Source organism: Hippopotamus amphibius, chromosome 6 (genome assembly GCF_030028045.1).
Source record: "Hippopotamus amphibius kiboko isolate mHipAmp2 chromosome 6, mHipAmp2.hap2, whole genome shotgun sequence".
Taxonomy (NCBI): Eukaryota; Metazoa; Chordata; class Mammalia; order Artiodactyla; family Hippopotamidae; genus Hippopotamus; species Hippopotamus amphibius.
The window spans coordinates 171,167,882-171,191,301 of NC_080191.1; the positions used below are offsets into that span (position 1 = coordinate 171,167,882).

General features: G+C 40.5%; 1 protein-coding gene across 5 annotated transcripts in view; it reads left to right on the forward strand.

Moving 5' to 3' along the window:
* The window catches only part of LMLN (leishmanolysin like peptidase), a 63,711-nt gene extending 40,534 nt beyond the window's left edge, over positions 1–23,177 (forward strand). For 2 of the 5 annotated variants that reach the window (XM_057738768.1, XM_057738771.1), the window contains 5 exons: positions 958–1,090; positions 2,949–3,108; positions 5,551–5,681; positions 11,525–11,735; positions 16,212–19,860. In XM_057738768.1, coding sequence (XP_057594751.1) covers positions 958–1,090; positions 2,949–3,108; positions 5,551–5,681; positions 11,525–11,735; positions 16,212–16,312 — 736 coding nt within the window. In that variant the 3' untranslated portion in view covers positions 16,313–19,860. The other 3 variants (XM_057738770.1, XM_057738769.1, XM_057738772.1) reach the window with 3 other exon arrangements.
* Positions 23,178–23,420: the final 243 nt, after the last annotated feature.

Below are 23,420 nucleotides of genomic sequence, written 5' to 3' on the forward strand. Positions count from 1 at the left end.
CGTGCTGCCCCCACCCCAGCTGCTGGTTTCCCTGGCAACTGAGGAGCCCACCTGACGCCAGTTCCCCCTGTAAACGACAGCCCCTTTCTCCCCTGAGTAGGGAGGATTGCTGCCATGTCCTGCCTGCAGTCTGCCATACATGGTGGAGTGTCACTCCAGGGCTTTTTTGTTTCAGATGTGTGAGATCTCCTGTCCAATAAACCATTGGTGTCTCTGCCTCTGTCTCCGGGCTCTTCCTTCAGTCTGGAGGCTGGGCATCTACGAGGCTTGCAGGCCTGCAAGGTGCAACCCAACAGGTGAACTAATTCAGCATCATATTATTCCCCAGCATAGTTCCTCAGCCTGAGTGCATCACAATTACCTGGCGGATTTTTGGGTTTTGTTGGGTTTTTTTTTTTTGCCACGCCGTGCTCAGCTTGCAGGATCTCAGTTCCTGGACCAGAGATTGAACCTGGGCCATGGCAGTGAAAGCCTGGAATCCTAACCACTCGGCCACCAGGGAACTCCTCCAGAAAACCTTTTTTAAAAATAATATATAAATATAAGTCCCACTTCCATTTCTGGGAAGATGTAGATGTATTTTTTCCTGTTTCTTCTTCTACGTAGAGCAAAACCCCTAGACATTACAAATAAAACAAACATAAGAAGACTCTGAAAGGCAGAGAGAAGAAGGCAGGCTCATTAGGGACCTTGGGACTCCATTTTACTGGCAAAAGTGGAGAAAGAGATAAATAGGATCTTATTTAATAACAGTGAAATAGTCATATATCTAGCATTAATCTCTCCTACATTAAGCATTTCCTTTGCTATTTGAAAAGTAAGTTTATAACTTGATTTAGCTATTCGTTTTAAGGCATTAAAACGTATTGAAATTGTGATGGAAGAGACAGACTTTAGAATAGACGTGTGATATCTTTTTCCACGTTTGATACCGTGGTGTTTTATCTTTGTGTGCAGGAGACAGATGCTGAGCCCCTACTGTGACACACTCAGAAGTAATCCACTACAGCTAACTTGCAGACAGGACCAGAGAGCAGTCGCAGTGTGTAATTTGCAGAAGTTTCCAAAACCTTTGCCTCAGGAGTACCAGGTAACACTTGTTCAGGGCATGGTTTCAGAAATCAACCTCATAAAAAGAAGTCTCCATTTTGAATTAGAAGAGTGAATTCTCTTAAGTTTTTCAGTTTATAAGGTCCCATTTGTTTTCTGTAAGTTAGAAAAAACTAAAGAATCCCTCCATTTCTTTATAACCAATGTGTTAATTTATAGCATTTAATTAATATCTAGCAGTGCCTTGTGATAGTGGTAAGGGACATTTATAATATTTATTTTGATCTATTTTTTAAATTGTTTGTATTTCCTTTTTAATTGTTTCCAAAGTCTTCATCTTTAATTTATATCAAAACCAAGGTTCTTTAAAGAAAGCAACTGACCGAGGAAGACAAATTAATATATTGCTTAAATGTGGAATCTTTAAAAAATGATACAACTAAACTTATTTACAAAGCAGAAACAGATTCACAGGCTTAGAGAAGGAACTTATGGTTACCAGGGGGGCAGGGTTGGGGGGAGGGATAGATTTGGAGTTTGAGATTGACATGTATATACTAATACATTTAAAATAGATAACCAAGAAGGGCCTACTGTATAGCACAGGGAACTCTGCTCAGTACTCTTTAATGGCCTATATGGGAAAAGTATCTGAATAAGAATAGATCCATGTGTGTGTAACTGAATCACTTTGCTGTACACCCGAAACTAACACAACGCTGTTAATCAGCTACACTCCAATATAGAATAAAGTAACTAAGGTACTCTAATCCATTTAATTAGAAGCCTTGGAATTTCTGCTTTAGAAAAGTTTGCCTAATGGGATCTAAAAGGTGAAGGAAATGGTCCCATGTGTTCAGTCTGAATCTCTGATCTGACCTTTATGTTTTTGGTTAAAGTGCTGTTTCTAAAAAAGCCTCAGCTCTGACAAAGCACCCATTAGTCAGAAATGATATCTCAGAAGTGAATTTAAAGTGACTGCTGCTAAATTTTGAGCTTCCTACATATGTTTATAACCCCACTGAGTGCTTTAGACACCATAAGATGGCAACTGTATATTTCTACGCTTAGTAATATAGTTCAATGAGTTGGTATAAGATGTGAAGTCTTTAAAATTTATCTGATACCTTGTTCCTTTGGTGTTCAAAGTTTTTTATATATATGATCTCATTCATTTTCTCATGGTCTTTTCAAGTTTGTCAAAACAACATGTAAATTAAGTCTCCTAAAAACACTTGAAGTACATTGTATTTAAAACATCTTAATTCTGTGCATTAATTTTATCTTTTGTCAGCTCTTAAAACTCTTCCTGGGACTTCCCTAGTAGTCCAGTGGTTAAGACTCCATGCTTCCAAAGCAGGGGGCACATGTTCGATTCCTGGTCAGGGAAGTACAGTCCAACGTGCTGCATGCTGTGACCAAAAACAAACAAACAAACAAACAAAAAAAACCCAAAACTCTTCTTATTCATCATTTTAAAACATTAGTCAAACTTTTCATCTAATAAAAAACAGACTGATTTACTTTCCTGGCTTATGTCTAAAACTACAACAACCTAGAATACCCTTCAAGTAGTATATTACTATCTTTGTGTTGTGCTGTGTATGAAAAAAATAGATTAATAGCTTCTTTGTGTTATACAGCATTAAAGGGTTGCTATAAATTGCCTGTGGCTTTGTTTTGTTTTGTTTTAATATTTTATTTATTTATTTGGTTGCGCTGGGTCTTAGTTGTGGCATGTGGGATCTAGTTCCCTGATCAGGGATTGAACCCAGGCCCCCTGCATTGGGAGCACGGAGTCTCAACCACTGCACCACCAGGGAAGTCCCATGTGGCTTTGTTTTGATTACATAGAATGTTTCCTGCTCTCTTGCCTTCCTAATGTTTTTTCTTTGTAGTACTTTGATGAACTCAGTGGCGTACCTGCAGAAGACCTGCCGTATTACGGTGGTTCGGTAGAAATTGCTGACTACTGTCCTTTCAGTCAGGAATTCAGTTGGCATTTAAGTGGTGAATATCAGCGCAGCTCAGATTGTAGAGTTCTGGAAAATCAACCAGGTTAGTAGTAGTTCAGTGAAATTAAATGCTATATACATATTAAAAGTCTATGTCAGCAACATAAAATAGTGGCTAAGGGCACAGACCCGGGAGCCAGATTGTCTGGGCTTATGTTGTGGTTCCACTGCTGTCCACCTGTTCGAAGTAACTTCTCTGCACTTCAGTTTTCTCCTCTGTACAAAGGAGAATTAAATTAATTAATATAGTAATTGTTTAGAATTATGACATGTAGAAAGGATCATTAGCCATTAGATACACTTGCACATGTGTGTACACACACTACCGTTTAGTAATACCTTATGTTTGCATCACAGTATGCACTTGCAAAGCACTTTCATTTTTATTATGTCATTTTATTCTTCTAAAAAGCTGACAAGAGACATAGAGAAGATATTATCAAATTTCACAGATGAGGGAAGAGATGCTAAGTAATACGGTTAATTGATGTCAGTGCGAGATCCTTCAATGCAGAACTCTTTTTATTAAATCGTATTAGGTATCCTATTTTTTCCTCTCCTGAGGAGTGTGCATTTTATGTAATTTAGACATAACATGCCGTTCCCCAGATATCAGAATAATACTGTTGTCCCATGGCTAGTAAGATGTACTGCCATCTTATTTATTCCCTTGTAGTGTATATAAATGAACAGGTCATCAAGGAAATAAACAGTATGGCAATTGGATATTCAGCAATAATAGTTATAACTCGTGCTACTCACCTTTGTAAATAAAATGTTCTCATGTCTCATTTGTTAATCAAGAGCAATAAGTAGTTTTTCTCTCTGTGGTCATCAAAATTTTTATAATCTAGTCCTTTCCCCCCGCCCCCTGCCCCATTCCATACTTTGCAGATTAAATCATTTAAAATTAACATTTCCATAATATTTTTTTCCTTTTATTCTTAAACCTGACAAATTTAACTGGATTTTTACAGTCAGTTTTTCCATCACTTACCTACTTAATAAATGTCTAAAGACATGATATAACTACTCAACAGTTGCATGTTACAGCAAAAGAAATGCACATATTTCTCAGTTATGGGTTTGCCAAAGATATAGTATCACATTTTATTGTTTTAGAACTGGAGTTGGCACATATTTATTATAAAGAGCAATATGGGGCTTCCTAGGTGGCGCAGTGGTTGAGAATCCGCCTGCCAATGCAGGGGACACGGGTTCGAGCCCTGCTCCAGGAAGATCCCACGTGCCACGGAGCAACTAAGCGCTTGCGCCACAACTATTGAGCCTGCGCTTTAAAGCCCATGAGCCACAACTATTGAGCCCATGTGCTGCAACTACTGAAGCCCATGCGCCTAGAGCCCATGCTCCACAACAAGAGAAGCCACAGCAATGAGGAGCCCCCACGCACCACAACTAAAAAGAAAGCCCGTGCACAGCAAAAAAAAAAAAAAGGACCCAACACAGTCAATAAAATAAATTAATTAATTTAAAAAAAAAGAGCAATATGGTAAATATTTTAGGCCTTGTGGGTCATACAGCCTCTGTTGCAGCTTGTCAGTTCTGCTGTTAGTGTGAAAGCAGTTGTAGGCAATATGTAAATGAGTGAGTATAGTGCTTCAATAACAATTTCTTTGTAAAAACAGGACTTGGCCTGAGGGTTAGCCTGACTTTTTTTTTTTTTTTTTTTTTTGACAATGATCAATATGTATTTTGAAGACTTTGAAATACTCATAAATAAAAGAAATATGAAGTTCTGCTTTATTGTTTTACATTTTCTTTCTTAGCTTATACAATTAAGATTTTTCAAAACTGGCATAAAATTCTTATCATTATAATATTTCAAAATGGGCTAATTGAACTCTGCTTTCAAAAGATGAAACTCAGCCTGTATTAAGTGTAAAGAGAGAAAATTATTCATAGGCTTTTTTTTTTTTTTTTAATTTCTAGGCATTAAGGCCTTCATCCCTTTGTCCATTACCTATGTAGAGGCCTTTTAGTCTATCCCATACCTCTGCGGGTTTGTGCTTAGTCTAAGACTAGAACAGCCTGCCATTTATTGACTTCCAGGAGATGGCATACGTTGAGAATACAAGAACGTTTTGCAGAAGTTGCAGCTTCATTGTATACGTCTTCATTATGTAAATCACTTGGCCTCATCCTGTCGTGGGTCACTTGGGAAGTGACTCCTATTTAGGCCACCACTGGAGGTGATCCTTAGTGCCATTTCCTCTATAAATTTAACTTAGATGCCTTAGGCCCAGTTTTATCTCGTTTCTGACGTAATAATTTTCTCCTACTAATTCCTTTATTGAGAATCCAGTTTGAGTTTGAAACCCTCTCTCTTGATTTCTTAGTTGAAAATTTCCATGAAACGTTGGATTTTTAAAGCAACTTTTAATCATAAGAGTGGAGTGCTTCAATGTCTTATTCTTTGAGCCCAAAGTCAATTTTTAATAGAGAAAATTTTTCTGGTTTGCTTCAGACCTTTTTAAAAACTATGGTGCTGAAAAGTATGGACCTCATTCAGTTTGTCTAATTCAGAAATCAGCATTTGTCATGGAGAAGTGTGAAAGGAAGCTGAGTTACCCGGACTGGGGGAGTGGATGCTATCAGGTAAATCATATGATTATTAATAATTATACCAAACGTTATATAATTGTATCTCATTATATGGTTTTTATATTTTCAAATACATTTTGCATCTTTTATTTCTACTGGTTAATACTTCAACTTATTTATTATAAATATTAGTTTGGATGTTTGTGTTTTGTCGAAATATTGTCATTTCTTTGAGAGAAACTGCCTTTCTCTGTTTGTTTAAAAATTATATATAGTTTCTGTATATCAGCAAATTTTATAATAATTTTGCTTCTAGGCATATATCCTAAGGAAATATTAGGAAACTTTTTTTTTTTTTTAATTTGCCTGCATTGCATCGGGTGTTAGTTGCGGCGAGTGTGCTCTTCGTTGTGGCACGTGGAAACTTTCATTGCGGTGAGCAGGCTCTTCATTGTGGCACTTGGGCTTTCTAGTTGTGGTGTGCAGGTTCCAGAGTGCAAGGGCTCAGTAGTTGCAGCGCGAGGGCTTAGTTGCCCTTCGGCATGTGGGATCTTAATTCACAACCAGGGATTGAACCTGTGTTCCTTGCATTGGTAGGTAGATTCTTAACCACTGGACCACCAGGGAAGTCCCAGGAAACATGTAATTTTATAACTTAAAACTGCTTTGTTTGGTTTTTTTAAATTATTTTTAAAGGGGAGGGTTGGGGAGGAATGGATTGGGAGATTGGGATACCAAACAATATACTCTAAATATATGCAGTTTATTATATGTTAACTGTATCTCAATAAATGTTCTGAAAAAACTTTTTTTATTATTATTATTATTTTTTTTATGGTTGCATTGGGTGTTCGTTGCTACACACAGGTTTTCTCCAGTTGTAGAGACGGGGGCTACTCTTCATTGCTCTGCGCGGGGCTTCTCGTTGCGGTGGCTTCTCTTTTTGTGCAGCACAGGCTCTAGGGCTCTAGGCTTCAGTAGTTGTGGCTCACAGGTTCTAGAGCGCAGGCTCAGTAGTTGTGGTGCACGGACTTAGTTGCTCCTTGGCATGTGGGATCTTCACGGACCAGGGCTGGAACCTGTGTCCCCTGCATTGGCAGGCAGATTCTTAACCACTGCACCACCAGGAAGCCCAAAACTACTTTGTAATGGGAAAAAACTATAATTTATTTTATAATATCTGAAGAAAGCATGGATATAAGAATTAATTAATCAACTACTTATTTTAGTAGTTGATTTTTTTTTCCTTTGAAATTAGAAATCCAAAGAGGGCAAACTACTATTTTCTTAATTTATTATGCATGTCTGATATTAAATGACCCCCTCACCATAGAACTTACTAAGATACAGGCATTCTGTAACTTAGGAGCATTCAAACTAATGAATATTCCATACACTAATAACAGACGTGAAGGAGGAGTGTGTGATCCTGAAAACTGAAAGATAAGAATTCGTTGTGCCATTTTACCTACAAGAGATAAATGGACTAATGTAGCTGGCAATTTAACATTATTTTAAAAGTTTCTTTAAAATTAACTCTTGGTTTTTGGTAACTGCTTTGTTGAGGTATAATTCGCACCCTATACAAGTCATGTAAAATTATCTTTGAAACCTTATAAAAGACAATTAAAACTAAACACTTCCCAGCTATAATCTGACAACTATAATCCAGCAACCATTTTCTGATGAATTCATTCTATTGAAGATTTATGTATTGCTGCAGTACATAGTTTTGATCTAGTTGTAATCATAATACGTGATTTTGTTTTTGTGCCTTTACTTACTACTTTTATACAGATCAACATACCTTTTCCAAGTTTTTCCAATAATAATACTTACTATTCTTCATAGGTGTAGAACATTGCATCATTTTAAAGTATCATAATTAGGGAAGTCATTTTCCTGTTAGATATTGAGTTAATTTTCACTTTTCACTATATAAAAATGCTTTTATAAGTAAATTTACATGCTTTATCTTTTTAAAATCAATTTTTTGAAATAAATTCACGTAAGTGAGAATATTAGGTTAAAGGGGATAAAACTGAAACAGTGTGAACTGTAATAGGAGGATGACCTTTTCAACCTATTTTCATGTTTTCCCTACACCACCACCACCACAAAGGGACTACGTAGATTTGTAACACCATCTACAAAGATTGAATGTACTTGGCTTCCCTGTAGTACCTAGTGTTGTCAGTTAATTTTGCTAATTTAATACTCACAACCATTTATATGGGAAAATGTGTATGATTTCCAAACAGCATATGCATTAGCCATCTTGTTTTTTGTTGTTCTTTGCTTTACTTATTTTTGATAGAGAAGTTGCAGGAATGGTACAAAAATATGAGTCATTTAAGTGCAAATTGCTGACAGGCTGCCCCTTCACCCCCAAGTACTTTAATGTATATTCCTTCTAAAGAAAGACATCCTCCTGTATGACCACAATACTACAAAAAATTCAGGAAATTAACATGGATACATCTAATTCTTGGACCCCGTTCAAGTTTTGCCTATTGTCCCAATAATGTCCTTGTAGTAATAGGATCTGGACTAATATCACGTACTGAGTAATTGTCACATCTCTCGTCTCCTTCAATCTGGAACAGTTCCTCAGTCTTTTCTTGGCTTTCATAACCTTGACACTTATAAAGATCACAAGCCAGTTCTTGTCTCGGACGTGTCTCAGTTTGGGTTCGCCTGATGTTTCCTCTTGATTCAATTCATGTAATGTGTTTGGGGCGGTTATGTCACAGAAGCGATGCTTGTGTTCTTTTGGTGGTGCACTCCTGACTGTTCCCGTTGCTGGCCATGCTGACTTCCAGGCACCTACCAGGGTCTCCACTGTCAAGTTACTGTTTTCTCTTTTAATTAATTCCCTTTTTAATTGGTAAGTACTGGGGGGGAAAGTACTGTATCAGTAACTTATTTCTTGTCATACTTTCATTTTGTTAATTTATGCATTAAGTCTGGATGCGTTTTATTCAGTGGGTATCACTGACTCATGGATGCGTTTTGTTCAGTGGGTATCACCATTACTGTCGTTATTTATGTGGCTGTTCACACTGGCCCACATTTAGCCAAAGGGAGCCCTTCAGGTTGGTTCCTCTGTCCTTTTGGCTTTGTCCTATTTTTTTTAATATTTCCTTGTTTCCTAGCACAAGATATTCTGGGCTCATCTTCACTTTCTTTGCCCCAGCCCTGGAATTAATCATTTCTCCAAGGAGCTCGCTCTTGTTTCTTTTAGTGGAGTGAGATATTTGGAGACTAAAGTCTGGGTGCTAGATGTATTTATTGTTCATTGCTGTTGGGATATAGCTGCTCCCAGGCCTTCTTGATGAACAGAGCTAGGAAATATATGTGTGTGTGTAGTTTTATATGTACTAATACCTGTGCATATATATAACCATGAGTTTGCAGCAGTATCTTTGATTCCAGTTTAACACCAAATAATTTATTTTAGTTTTCTCCCTTCCCGTATTTGTAACTCTTCTTTCCAGTAGTGAGAAATCTGGCTCTCGTTGTCCTTAATAGGCTTGTCATTTGATCTGTTCACATCTTTTTCATCTTCTTCCCCCACTATGGGGTTACCCTTCTCATCTGCTTGGACTCTGACACAGCCCACCAGGTCGCAACAGGTCTCCTTCACTGTGATCGAAACCTGTGCACATCTTTAGAATATAAATACTCTTTCTTCAATGAAACTTTCTAATCTTTGTTGTTCTTTTTTCTATCATTTATTGACTCTTAATCATAAAACAGTCTGACACTGTTAATTTTGGGGGGAAATTTTTTTATATCCTACCCTTCTCTCCTCAGTTAAAGCTGCTAGAGGTCAGGCAATGTGTCATGGGCTTCACCCAGTCAATTCTCACTTAAAAGAATGATTACATTGCATTGTGGCTGTTTTGATGCTTACTAGGTGTGGGTCATTGAATGACACTTATAGAAGAGTTTACACTTTGTTGTTTATTTTCCTGATCGCTTATTATAACTTAAACTTCCTAATGAATATTGTATTTAAACTTAATTGATGAAAGAGTTATTTTAAAAATGACTCCGTTGTTGAAATACACTTTCAGAACTCCTTTTTAAATTGCTTTTAGAAATAGTTTAATAGCCATCTAAGAAGTCAGTTTTAGTATTTTGCATCATACCTATGGTGACCTAGTTTTAACCAGTTTAGTCAACTACCTTTACCAGACTTGGATCTGGGCAAGTTTGGATATTTCCGAAAGATACATCTGCTTGCAAAGTAAAAATTTGCCACCATCAAAGTATTCAGAAGCATGCACTTGCTTTGAAGATAGTTCCAGGAGAGAAGTCCAAGAAATATTTAAGGTGAAGTAGCATAATGTGAAGTCTTTTTTTAAAAAATTAATTTATTTATTATTTATTTATTGGCTGCTTTGGGTCTTCATTGCTGGGAAAGGCTTTCTCTAGTTGCAGCGAGTGGGGGCTACTCTTCGTTGTGGTGCACAGGCTTCTCACTGTGGTGGTTTCTCTTGTTGCAGAGCACGGGCTCTAGGCACACGGGCTTCAGTATTTGTGTCACACAGCCTCAATAATTGTGGCTCCCAGACTCTAGAGCGCAGGCTCAGGAGCTGTGGCACACGGGCTTAGTTGCTCCACGGCATGCGGGATCTTCCCAGACCAGGGATCAAACCCATATCCCCTGCATTGGCAGGCGAATTCTTAACTACTGTGCCACCAGGGAAGTCCCATGTGAAATCTTTTTAGAAAACAACTTTGAAGAAGACACAGGTATTTAAAATTTTCTTAAAGTTAGCTTTAATATGTTTGCTTTTTAAAATTGATTTCATTAGTTACCCATTGTTTTTGAAATATAAATCTTGCCTTTAAAGATGCAGGACCAGTTGTATAAAATCACTGTGACCATCTTCATCTCTGCGCAGAGCATCTGGGATATAAAGGATAACTAACTTTTACTGTGTCATTTCTATACTTTGTGCATTTTTTATTACAATGAACATATATTATTTTTATAATTTGAAACAACTAATAAGGGACTTCCCTGGTGGTCCAGTGAGTAAGACTCCACGCTCCCAATGCAGGGGGCTGGGTTCAATCCCTGGTCGGGGAACTAGATCCCACATGCATGCCATAACTAAGAGTTCACATGCCACAACTAAAGATCCCACATGCCACAACTAAGAAGTCCACATGCTGCAACTAAGAAGTCTGCATGCCGCAACTAAAAGAACCCGCATGCCGCAACGAAGATCCTGCATGCCACAACTAAGACCCAGCACAGCCAAAATTTAATTAATTAATTTTGAAAAACTAATAAAAATTTGATTTACAAAATTTAGTAACTTGTAGAAAGAGTGGCATGATTAGTGACTCTTTGACAGAGATTTAAGCTGAATTATAGGAGGATACTAGAATCTACAGAATCGTTATTATTGATGACTTGGCTTCAGGGGTCTGTGAATCCAAATTGTATGTAAAGCTGTATGTTACCTTGTGTATTTCAGGAAAAGTGTCCATAATTTTCATTAGATTTTTTAAAAGATACTAGACTCAGAGTTTGAAGAACTACTACCACAGAGTAAAATTCTTTTAGAACATGAATAACTTAACCCTCTTTGAAATTAAAATATGCCCACATCCCAAATTGTCTTTTTTTAAGAACTTTTATTGATATAATTGACATACAATAAACTGCATATAAAGTGTACAATTTGATTTTTTTTTCCTTATTAGTAAAGTATAGATGGCAATCCCAATCTCCCAATTCATCCCACCCCAACCCCCACCACCCAAATTGTCTTTTATAGCTAACAGTTTTAGTAAATTCTACCGTATTTTCCTACAATTGAAGAAGTCTCACATACTAGAATCTTACTGATCTAATTTTTTTTTTCCACTTTTTGAAGGTTTCTTGTTCTCCACAAGGTCTGAAGGTTTGGGTTCAGGATACTTCATATTTGTGTAGTAGGGCCGGGCAGGTCCTCCCCGTCAGTATTCAGATGAACGGCTGGATTCATGATGGAAACTTGCTCTGCCCATCGTGTTGGGACTTCTGTGGGCTCTGCCCCCCAGAAACAGATCCTCCAACTACCAACTTGACCCGAGCTCTGCCCCTGGGTGAGTAGTCTCTGTGGTTGGAGTAAAGAGAGGGACTTTTCTTACAAGATGTTGAAAATTCTCTGCAAGGAAGCTTAAAACAGGTTGCACATCTTCTCTTCTAATTGCAGTTTTATGGGAAGATCTCCTTCCCTCCATTGTTAGAAATTGAAGGTCGGTAGACTTGACACCTCTCTTGAGTTAAGAGTGAGGGTAAGAAAACTTTTTATGTGAAGAACCTCTGACCTTCGCAAAAAAAATTCATTGAAAGTTACAAAAAGTTAATGTTTCAGCCATGCATTTTGAAATTGAGTAAAAATTCTGTTCATTGAATATAAAAAGCAATTAAATATATTTTAGTTATATTATAACTAGGTGAGGTGAAAGAAGGAAAGACACTGGAAAAGGTGCTCAAAAAAGGGATGGACATGCCCACAAAGGAGAGAAAGGTACAGGGAGCTGCAGATAGACACAATGAGATCGAAAGACAGACTGGCAAAGAGAGTGGTTTTCACTGAGGGATATTTTACTTATTCTGTGAAACTCCAGAGAGTAGACTTGAGACCAGTGAATTGAAGTTGTAGGGAGATAGATTCCAGTAAAATCGTTTAGAACCAGGAGAGGACTGGAAGGGACTGTCTTGAGAAGAGGCATTCCCCATTAATGAGGATGTGCAGGCGGAGGCTGCCGGCCCATGTCTGAGTTATAAAAGAGGAGTTCGTGAGCTCTCGGTGAAAGCTTTGACCTGTGGTCTATGATATTTCAGTTAAAGGACCTGTGAGATTTTGTGACAGTCTGACATATTGGAATAGGCCATGTTTCATTTTCTCAGCTAGAGTTATTTTTTAAATGGAACTGCGTAGCCCTTTGCTTGTTCCATGGTCTGGTTGAAAACAGAGGGCTACATCTACTTTACAGCTCAAAGTTTCTTCACTTCTAAAATTTAATTTCCTTTCTTTCCCACGTTCTGGGGGCTTTATCAAGACGTGGACTATAAATAGAGGGTGAGTTCGGGGAGATAATTGTGTTAGGGGTGCCCAGGACCACCCCCAGATTTCAGGATTCTCTAGGACTCACAGGACTCAGCCTCTCGCTGTGCTTATGGCTAAGCCTTGTTACAGCAAAAAGATACAAAGCGGAATCAGCAAAGGGAAAGTAGGAAGTGGATGACGTCTGGAAGAAACCACTTCCCAAACACCAGCTAAAGGCCGTCCTTGCAAACAGGACTTTCAAATGATGGCCATCTCAGGCCTGCTGTGTTAACTCTTTTCACTTACCTCCTGTGAGCCAACTGAGTTTTCTGCAGTTATAATAGTAATGCACAATGAATTAAAAGATCTTAAGTCCTTTTGGTATGGTATATAGTAAATGTAGTGTTAAATACTCTTAGTTAACTTTTATATGAAGTGGTAGGATGACTTAATTTTGTTGTTCTTGTTGAATTGCTTTGGGTAGAATTAAAGGGCTGCTAGGACTTCCTAGGTGGCGCAGTGGTAAAGAATCCGCCTGCCAAGGCAGGAGACATGGGTTCGAGCCCTGCTCTGGGAAGATTCCACATGCCACGGAGCAACGAAGCCCGTGCGCCATAAAAAAATAAAAAAGGGCTGCTAGTCTGCAAATAGGTGGTTCTGATGGAGCTCCCATCCTCAGGCCTAATCTCAGAGTTGACTGTAAGAACTACCACCATCTCATTGTCCAAGAGATGAGCAGTGATTAAGCCATTAGCAGTTAGATTTGAGTTAAAGAGAGTTACTCCAGCTGGTTCGGGGGTAAGACTCTTAGGAGTACAGTAGAAGAATGGGTGGAAATGAGGAGAAAGCCAGGCCAGGTCAAGGAGCTGTGGAGTGACTAGTGCCTGTCCTCGGAGCGGGGCAAAGAAGAGTGGGTCTGCTGAGAGGAGGAGGGGAGTAGAGATTGCAAAGACCCCCCGCCCCCCCCCAACCTGCACCGTAGATGTGACTTCTTACCTGGCTGACTCTTCACAGTCACCCTGCTAATGCTGTGGTGCTGCGTCGTGACTTCTTCCCGTTAACCAGTTCTACAAGGAAACATGTTCAAAAAAGGATTGTAACCTCCAAATCACTACCACAAGTTTGAAAAATGTATAAAATATTACAAGAATAGATGCCTTTTAGGCATAGTTTCCATTAGTGAGTATGAAAGATGTCGTTCTGAACGCTTTCTGATCTCTTCGGATTGTAGAGGCTTTGTTTCCACTTATTAAATGCTAGACCCTTTGCTGAGTGCTTTATGTCTATATCATTGTATTCAGTCATTACAAAACCTAATGAGGTAGGAATTATCATTTTACACATGAAAAAACTAAGGTATAAAGAGATTAAGTGATATGTTCACTGTCACAGCTGATGAGGTTCAGATCAAAACCCAGATCTGATCGTCTCTGATTCATTTTGAAACACCCTCTTTGTATCTTTCCTTTTTAAAAAATACTATCACAGAAAGTGCAGTGTTTTTGAAGGACAGCAAATGTTCCAGAGCTGCCGTTAATGTTTTAATAGTTTGTTAAATTTTAGTACCAACAGTAGATAAACAACAGCTAGTTGAGTTCTCCTCCTATTTCCTTTGGGCCACATTGAGAATCAGGAGATAAAAGAATATGCCTGTGTTATTAGTGACTCCAGGGTCTATTCCTTATTCCAGCCAAGACCACTGTTTCTGATGTTCTAGGCCAGAACTTATCCAGTAGACCTTTCTGGGGTGACAGAGTGTTCTGTAATCTGTACTGTGCCATACAGTTGTCATCAGCCACATGTGACTATTAAGCGTGAAATGTGGCTAGTGTGACTGAGGAACTAAATATTTTACTTCATTTTGGTTAATTTAAAGTTAAATAGTTTTAATTTAAAGTTAAATATAGCTAATGGCTGCCATAATGGACAGTGCAGCCCTAGGTCAGAAGTTCTCCAACTTTGGCACGCGTCAGAATCGTGTTAAAATACAGATTGCTGGGACTCACCCCCTGAGTTTCTGATTCGGAAGATCTGGGTTGGAGCCTGAGGATTTGCATTTTTAACAAGTTCCCAGGTGATGCTGATGTTGTTGACCCAAGTACCACGCTTTGAGAAGGATTGATTTGTCTAAGATTCAACGATTGCCAGCTGGTTCCATTGGGGAAGGCTGTAAGTTCCCCGTGGTTTACCTGTGTTACATACAGTGAAGTAATTTTTCAGAATTCTTATTCCGCACCACACAGTTCTCAGAAAAACAAGCTCCAGTGCCTTAACATGATCATTTTATTAATTCTGTAGCTGAAGACGAGTCTTTTTTTCTTACCTTTTAAGCAAGTCAGACTTGAAGTCTTGGTTGGTTCTTTATTGGTCAAAATAGTAGAAAGGACAACTCATCCTAAAATAAAGTCAGGTTGACCTGATCTCTTGACTGCTAAAAATGTTCTCCATTCTGAGAATTGTTTGGGGGAAATAGTTTTAGCTGTTAGAATAACTCTTAGTTAAATTAAAATATACTCCTATTGCCAAAAACCCACAGAATCGTCTGCTGTTTCTAAATCAAGTCTGGGATGATATGGATAGATAGGTAGATACTTAGAGATTGGGGAGCATATGTCCTGGTGTGTTTTTGTTTTTGTTTTTTTCATATGTCCTGTTTAGCCTGGGACAGTCCATGTGCCTCTTGTCCTGCTATGATTATTAATAGCATTCCCTTGTGTTAGAATCATCAAAGAGAACAATGTAGCTGATCAAAACAAATTTTATTTCACACAGGCAGTCTCGAAGGAGTCCACAGAACTGTAAAATAAGGGAAAGGGGTTACAAGCAGGAAACAAGAAAGAAGCATTCAGCTGAGGGTGATGGGCTGGGGTTAAGTATCTGATCTCATTTGGGAAGATCAGGGAATAAGGAAATAAGTGTGGAGCCCAGGGCTGGCTTGCTGGTTGGCAGTTGGCTGACTGGGTGTGCTGTGGCTGTGGCCAGGTGGAGCATTTACACAGACAGGAAAGTTACCTAAGGGTTCGCTTGCTGCTGTGGCACCACGGGCAGGAGAGGCTCCAGCTCGAGGCTGGAAGCTTATTTCAACACGTATCCCAGCATGTCCTGATATGGGGTGATAAATTATATGGTCACCCTGCTTAGAAGGGACAAGGGAGAGCAAAAGAAGAGAGTCTTGCATCGCTTGTCATCATCGCCGAGAGTTTCACTTACGTTCCTGTGTGGCATGTTTAGCTTTGCCAGGATACTACCTGGAGACACTTCTGTCTTTTCTTGGATCCCTTTTTTTGAACCTTGTTATGGTAGGTACATCTTCTTTTCTCCTGCGTAAACATTTTGTTCTTTTTCTGTAAATATAAAAAAAGACGTTACATATCTGGATTTTAGGAAGTCACGCTTGATTCCACTCTCCAAGGTAAGTCCTTCCTCACCTTTTAATAATTACCTCTACTCATCTGTCAATATTTTAGTTGATATAACTTTTTCCAAAAATGCCTATGGAAAGTCAGTTTTTTGTGTTCAACCCTAGATCTCTGTTCCCGTTCCTCTAGCCTGGTGGTCACCCTCTGGCTACTGCTAGGCAATCTGTTTCCGCTGCTGGCTGGATTTCTTCTGTGCGCGTGGCATTAGGAATGGAAAAGTGAATTCTCAAGACATTCCTCTGTGTCATGTTCCTATGGACAAAGCACAAAATCTGGGCACGTGCCAGCCTGGGAAGGTGGCAGAAGCGACATTCCTGACTGTGGCTTGGAGGTGTTGACCGCAGTCAGATCCTGAAGCAGAGCTTCACAGCAGGCACTCCTCATCCGCAACCCAACAGCCTCAAAGTTTGGAGAAGGAGAAGGAATTCCAAATCACCAAGTCTATTTATTGTTCAGAATTCATAACCTTCCTGAAGTTTTCCTTTGAAAATGGGATAATAGGTGAAAATTTCAGTGATTACATACCTCAGCATGTTCACTAACCTAAAACAATGGGAAGGTTCATCACTGCTGCAATAATTTAAAGAACGGCTAATCACTGCAAGATGATAAGTTGTGGACCCTGTCCTCAAGAGTATAAATTGTCCTTTGACTTACAGAAAATAATTTGAATTGGGATTTCTGCATCACTGTTATACCTGTTTTGAATTTAATGACTGTATATGGTACATCTAAATCATTGTTCTCTTTGTTCTAAAGAGGTTTGTTTTAATTATATTTTGCTAAATCTTATGATTTAACCATACTAGCCTTTTTCAGACCAGCTGTGTGGCAGTTTCCTGCTGTGTTGGTAGCTGTATCTATACTCACTGATCTTCAGAGAGTAGCTTCCAGTTGTGTTCTCCATTAGTTTAATAATGACCTGAAAAACTGGGAAGCAGAGAGAGAAAAATACTCTGCCCTGTGAAAACAATGAAGACGTGCAAATGGAAGGAAACTTAACTGTGTGTTTTTCAGATAATAGCTATGACAACTGTAATCCAACAAAAATAGAACTGTCCTTTTTGACCAATGAAGATAAAAAGAAATTCTTATATAGACAGGTATGCAGCTATTTTCAGATAGGCTTAGAAATTGTTACAGAAGAATTTCTACTATCTGAAAATTATTTTATGTATAAGAAGGAAAGATGTAAGTCGAAACAAGGTGGTCTGAATTGTTTATAGCAGAGTGTAGATTTGGTGTAGGGCCTATCTAGTAGAGTCCACTTTACCACACAGTGCATGGGGGCTTCATCCACAGAAGTCAGAAGATTGCCTTTGGTTTAAAAGGAGGCAATGTCCTTTACCTCTTGTATTTGACACTCTTTCTGTCACCCGTAGATTCTGGTCCCCAGAAGCAGTTCTGCTCTGGCAACCAGAGCTGACCAGCCCTGTTTAGTAAACCCAATTCGAAATTCTTTAGGGGTGAATGGTGCCCAGTTTTTCTTCTGAAGGTGATGAAGTCCTGTGGCATTATAAACACAGTCCTTGGACAAGCGTTCATTCATTCATTCATCCACTGCTTGCCCCTTTAATTCAGCATGCAGGTGTTGAGCTCTTAGTTTAAAAAATTATGATAAGTGAGCAAATGGCATAATTACTAAGGAGTAATTCCAACTTGCTGTTTGGCACTGGACCCAAACAGCAACGCCAGCATAAAGGAAAGTCACCCTTTTTTTTAAATGCATACATTTAAAATACTTATTTGCCTACAGTTTTAAATTGGAGGTATTTGTCGTTTTGAAAAGCTGGGGATCTCTAGCATAGCCAGCCTCAGGCAAGGACCATCTGATAGCAGTGGTGTTTCTGCCTATGTCCTGCATACTTTAAATCATGCAAAGTTAGAGGAAAATGTAGAGTATATTTTTAAAGAAAGTTATAAAAATCTAAACTTATATACCTAATGTGATTATGAATCATCCTGCAAAGTTGTATAAAGAATTTCACCAAAAATAATATGGATTAATAATATATTTGAGACTCATAGTGACAGGTTCAGTTGTATTTTGACGGTTGTGCAGTAATGCCATGTAGGTAGTATTGTTTCTGAGCATGGTGCTTTTTATACTTGAAATATATTTTTGCTTTATTTTTTATTGATATAATTATATTTGCACTAATGACTTTCTGAAAAAAATATAGATGACATTTTTTCTATATATATTTGTTAAGCTTGGAATCTGGTAGCCCAGTGTTTTCTCTGCACAAATGTAGAACCTGATAAAGTATGATGTTAAGAAGTCTTGAGTTTTTGAGGGTAAACTGTGCCGGTGTCTTCCTTCCTCTTCAGCAAGTCTTGAAAGTGACTGCGTACCACTGATTCTGCGTAGTATACTCAGTGAAGATTTAGAAGGCCACTGAACCTGCAAGAAATTTTAAGAGGCATGGTTTAGTCACTTAGAATATGATAAAATTCTAAAACAATATTCTAAAAACAAGGATTTTTAAAATCTGAAATTTCAACGCGGAATTAGCAGGCTAGAATTCAGCTTTCAGCTGAAGAATTTGAAATGACCTAAATGTTGGTGTCCTGTGGCAGGTAATGCCCTTGATGTTCACTGAGAAGGAGCCTGTGCAGACTGCAGCGCTGGGGGGGTGAGGGGGGGCAGGGATGGGGATAGCTCATGTGAGGACCGTAGACTGAAGTCCTTTCTGACTCAGAAAGGGTCAAGTGCTTGTAAAAACTGACTACCTCAGTGTTCAGTTCAGACTTGGGTTCATTTTGATAGTATTAAGGTCCCAGTGTCAAAATTAGCAAGTGAATGTGTCTCTCAGGTTTTCAAGAACAGAATTTACAGGAAGGAAGCAAAAGCCATGTCGCTAGACTTGAGCTGACAGCTTTCACAAATGAAACTGGCAAGCAGTTCAGTAGTCTTAACGTAGATCTCTCTGTATTCTCCTGAAAAACATCCTTTTCCCTTACTTATTTCTTAAGGATACTTATTTTTGTTAAGACCAACTAGGCATTCTAAAAATATTATAAGTTATGCTTAAAATTAGTTTCAGCCTAATATGTTGGCTTAGAGTGTCTCAATATTTGAAAGTGAAACATAAATTAAGGAAGTTTACATAGGTTTAGGAAGATACATAAATAAGCATACCAGAGTATTCCATAAGTTTTTATCAATATTCTCTTCAATATTAGAAGACTCACTGATTGAGACCATCTGTAAAGTGACTAGATGCTTTCTCAGATGCGTTCCAGCTCTAATATTCTGTAACTGAAACTCATGCAGAACTGCTAGGTCACTGCTGGCTCTGACCCACCTCCTGGAGTACGCCGGCTTACATGTCACGTTCATCGCAGTGGCCTGTGCGCGGGCCTTAGCGCTGTCCTTGCCCTTGGACACTGACTGGAGACAGAGGAGCCTGTTTCTGAGGGCGTTTGAGTCGTCCTGGCAGGAGGAGACGGGCACCAGTGACGGCCCCACAGACCTGTTTTGTAGTTGGCACCCGTCATCCGTGCCATGTCCTTGCAGCCCGAGGAGACTGACATGATAAAATCTGTGCTGCTTATTCTGAAGAAGGAACTTACCTGAAAGAATGACCTTTTTTTTTTTTGATACATTTAGTCAGGATTGGGGAGGGAGTGGTGAATTATTTTCTTTTCGTTTATATTTTTAATAAAATAGATTTAAGAACTAATCTTTATGGTATTTAAGTGTAATATATTACTTAGAAAAAAACAGCTTTAATAAAAATGGAAACTAATCTGCATCTTGTCTTTACTTTTTTTTTTTTTAATTATTTATCAGCTGTGTTGGGTCTTGGTTGCTGCGCGGGCTTCTCTCTAGTTGCTGCGAGCGGGGGCTACTCTTCTTTGAGGTGCACGGGCTTCTCATTGCTGTGGCTTCTCTTGTTGCGGAGCACGGGCTCTAGGCATGCGGGCTTCAGTAGTTCTGGTGCGTGGGATCAGTAGTTGTGGCTTGCGGGCTCTAGAGCACAGCCTCAGTAGTTGTGGTGCACGGGCTTAGTTGCTCCGCGGCACGTGGGATCCTCCTGGACCAGGCTCGAACCCGTGTCCCCTGCACTGGCAGGCGGATTCTTAACCACTGGGCCACCTTGTCTTTACTTAACACTGGCAGTTTTTTTAAGCCTGGATAAGAAATACAAATGCAGCGATGTACTCTATATGGGGATGATGAGGTGTTTTTTATGAAACACAATTCAATTTTTACTTTAACTGGAGTAAAATTGTCCTACTTAAAGAATGGGGACAGGTCTGAGGTACAGCTGCAGGGACTAAGCCTCCTCAGATAGTTAAGCAGGAAGGAGAGCAGACTGAAACAGCTCAGGGCAGCCGTCTCTGGCTGAAGGTTTTTCCTGTCCCATGTGTTCTGTGCTGTGGGCCAGGAGTCTCACTGCAGGCCCACTCTGCGCATTCAAGTTCCACACTCCATCTGGTGTCAGCAAGTAGACTGTGGCTGTAATCGTGACGTGTGATTCTTCCTCACCACCTGCCTAGTTTGAGAGCCCGTGCCTGGGACATGCCTTCACCACGTACACTCAGGGGGTATAGCTCAGTGGTAGAGCATTTGACTGCACCACGTACACTCAGAGCCATCCTGCCCCGTTTCCTGGAGCCGAGCTCTGTGAAATGGGCTGAACATAGGCTGGGCGACCAACTTGCTGAGCTGAGATCTTTGTGGGAAATTTTAATGATAATATTTGGCTTTGTTAATGTTTTAAATATTTCACGTAAGTAGCTAAAACTGTGTACCGTGTACGTCAAGTAGTTGAATAAATCCAATGTTATTTGCACAGTGTACTGAAGATAAAGCCGTCGATGTCTGATACGTTCCCTGTTGATACTACCTTTTGGCATGTTCATAGAATGTAGCTTATTTAATAGGTGTCATTACATAAATGAGTCTTTTGTCCACACCTCTCTGGTAGATAGGCTGAAATGGAGAGGCTTATTTAAATCAGCGTGTCAGTATCCTGCCAGAAGTTCGTTCCTTAATGTTTAAAAGAAACTGGACATATTTGGAGACAGAAGTCTAAATACACGATCTGATGTTCTGGTAGATGAGCGATACCATTCTCATTTCACATGTATAGAAGTGTGTTTTCCTACTTACAGACATGAAGATATCTCAGATTCAATGCCATTTTAACCCTCAGTGCCACTCACAGTCCACCTTTTCAATTTCAACAGAAACATCAGTGACCACCTTCTGACATTGTCTCATTTGAAAATATTCAGATCGCAGTATCTGAACATCTCTTGGCGTCCCCTCACCGCACCCCATGAGGTCTCCTGATGACACGTCAAGGCTGCAGGTTGATTGGAAGAGACGTCACGTGTGCTTACACCCGTGGCTGTTCACCGTCGTGTGCGTGGTGAAGCCTCTGACGTCTTTGGCCGAGGGCGTGAAAAGTTGATGTGAAGTGAGTGTCGCCCGCCTCAGGGCAGCGGCCAGCCCCGCCCCAGAGCCTTGAATCTTAGCAGAGGTCAGATAAAGCAGGTTATGGCACTGTTCTGAAATGATTTAGTTGTGAAGCGTTATGCTTGTTATCAAGTAAATAAAATGTGTAAACTCTGCATTTCTTACAGTAGCTTTGACAGAGGAGTAAAGAGGGAGCCCCTAAGTGCTCCACAGGTGTTCAATCATCCTGAAGGACAAGCATCATCGTGATGGAGAGGAAAACGGAGAAGAGGAACATCTGAGGCGGATCCGTGCTCTCCGTGACGGAGGCGGGTCCGTGTGCCTTTGCCGCTGCGGGATTGTGCCCCAGCAGCCCTGCGTCAGCAGTGGGCCCCGTGCCAGATCTCCACAGATGGGCTTTTTCCTCCTTTTTTCCCCTAACTTATCCTCTCACAGCTGCCCTCCACCCCAGGCTGTGACCATTCCATTACCATTTCAAAACAGCCCAGTCTTCTCAAGTATATATGCACGGCTGTTTGGTGGTATTAACGGGGGGTGGTGCTGAGGGCGTCTTCGCGCTCCATCATTTTTCAAGAACTGATTTAGGGGGAGGGAGCCAGCGGCTCTCATTAAGTTACTAGTATGGCAGAAACCGGAAACTCCCCTCCCCCTGTAGGTTGCCCCTGCTGTTTTATAATCTTCATACCACCCTTGAGTTCCAGGTCGGGGATGACCGTGCCTGGTGTGGCTGCCGTGCACCGCGGCCCAGGAGCGGGGTGGTGCAAGTGAGCCGACTGGCGTCTGATGAGCTGAGGAACGGCCGCAGGTCAGCTCCAGGGAGGGCGGGCGCCGGGCCGGGTGTGGCGTTCAGCTGCTGAAAGTAAGCTAAAAGCATAGATGCAGAAATTTTTAGTGCCCAGAGGAAGAAACAGAGAGTGAGGGTAGGTCTAAATGCAAGGGAGGATGGAGGCCTGAGCCCTGGGTGATAAGAAAGGCGTCAGAGGCGAGGGAAGCAGACGGGGCCAGAGGGGCACGCGTGTGCGTGCAGGGTGGCGAGGGCCTGCCTCGCGCACTCGCCTCCCGGGTTAGGGGCGCACTTGGGTGCCTCCTGACACGTCGCACAGCGGAGGCGCCGAGTCTAGCGACGGAACACAGAAGGGCTTGTTGGGTACGTACTGTGTGCAACGTGTATTTAGCAGCAGCTCTGGTGGGCGCTCCTCGGGGCCCTGGGGACACAAGAAACAGACAGACATGGCCTTTGTCCTGGAGCTGGTGAAGGAGGGGGCCGTGAAGCGATTATTTACGGAAAAGGTTAGACTTGAAACGGATAGGATATCCGTAGCATGCTGATAAGAAGAAGGCAGAGGGCAAGGCTTAAGGTAAAAGGCAGATGCCCGATCAAGTCAGGCTCTGCGAGGACAGAAGGTGGGAGCAGAGCAGGAGGAATGCGCCCCACCTCCCCCGGTGGGTGGGCTGGGGAGAAGCGGGAGTGGGTGTGTGAGGTCTGGTGGCCAGCGCTGAGTCCCGGTCCTGGAAAGGAAGTCCTTGTCTGAGGTTCAGTCGGGTCTGAGGTCTAAAGAGCATGGTCGGCCCTGGCCCTTCACATTTGCGGAAATGAGATCCGCAGTTGGTTGAATCCAAGGGTGTGGAACTGCAGGTACGGACGGCCTGCTGCATTCTGCCATTTTATGTAAAGGACGTGCACCTCCACAAGTTTTGGTGTCTGCAGGGGATCCTGGAACCAATCGCGGATACCAAGGGAGGAATGGATGATAAGTTTAAGCTTCTGTAAAGAGGTATGTTTGGTGATGACTCTTCTGGGTCTGTTTTTTCCTGGAAGACAGTGTGCACCTTTTCAATCCATAGATTTAAGTCTTTTATTTCACATAATTTTTTTGAATTGTTT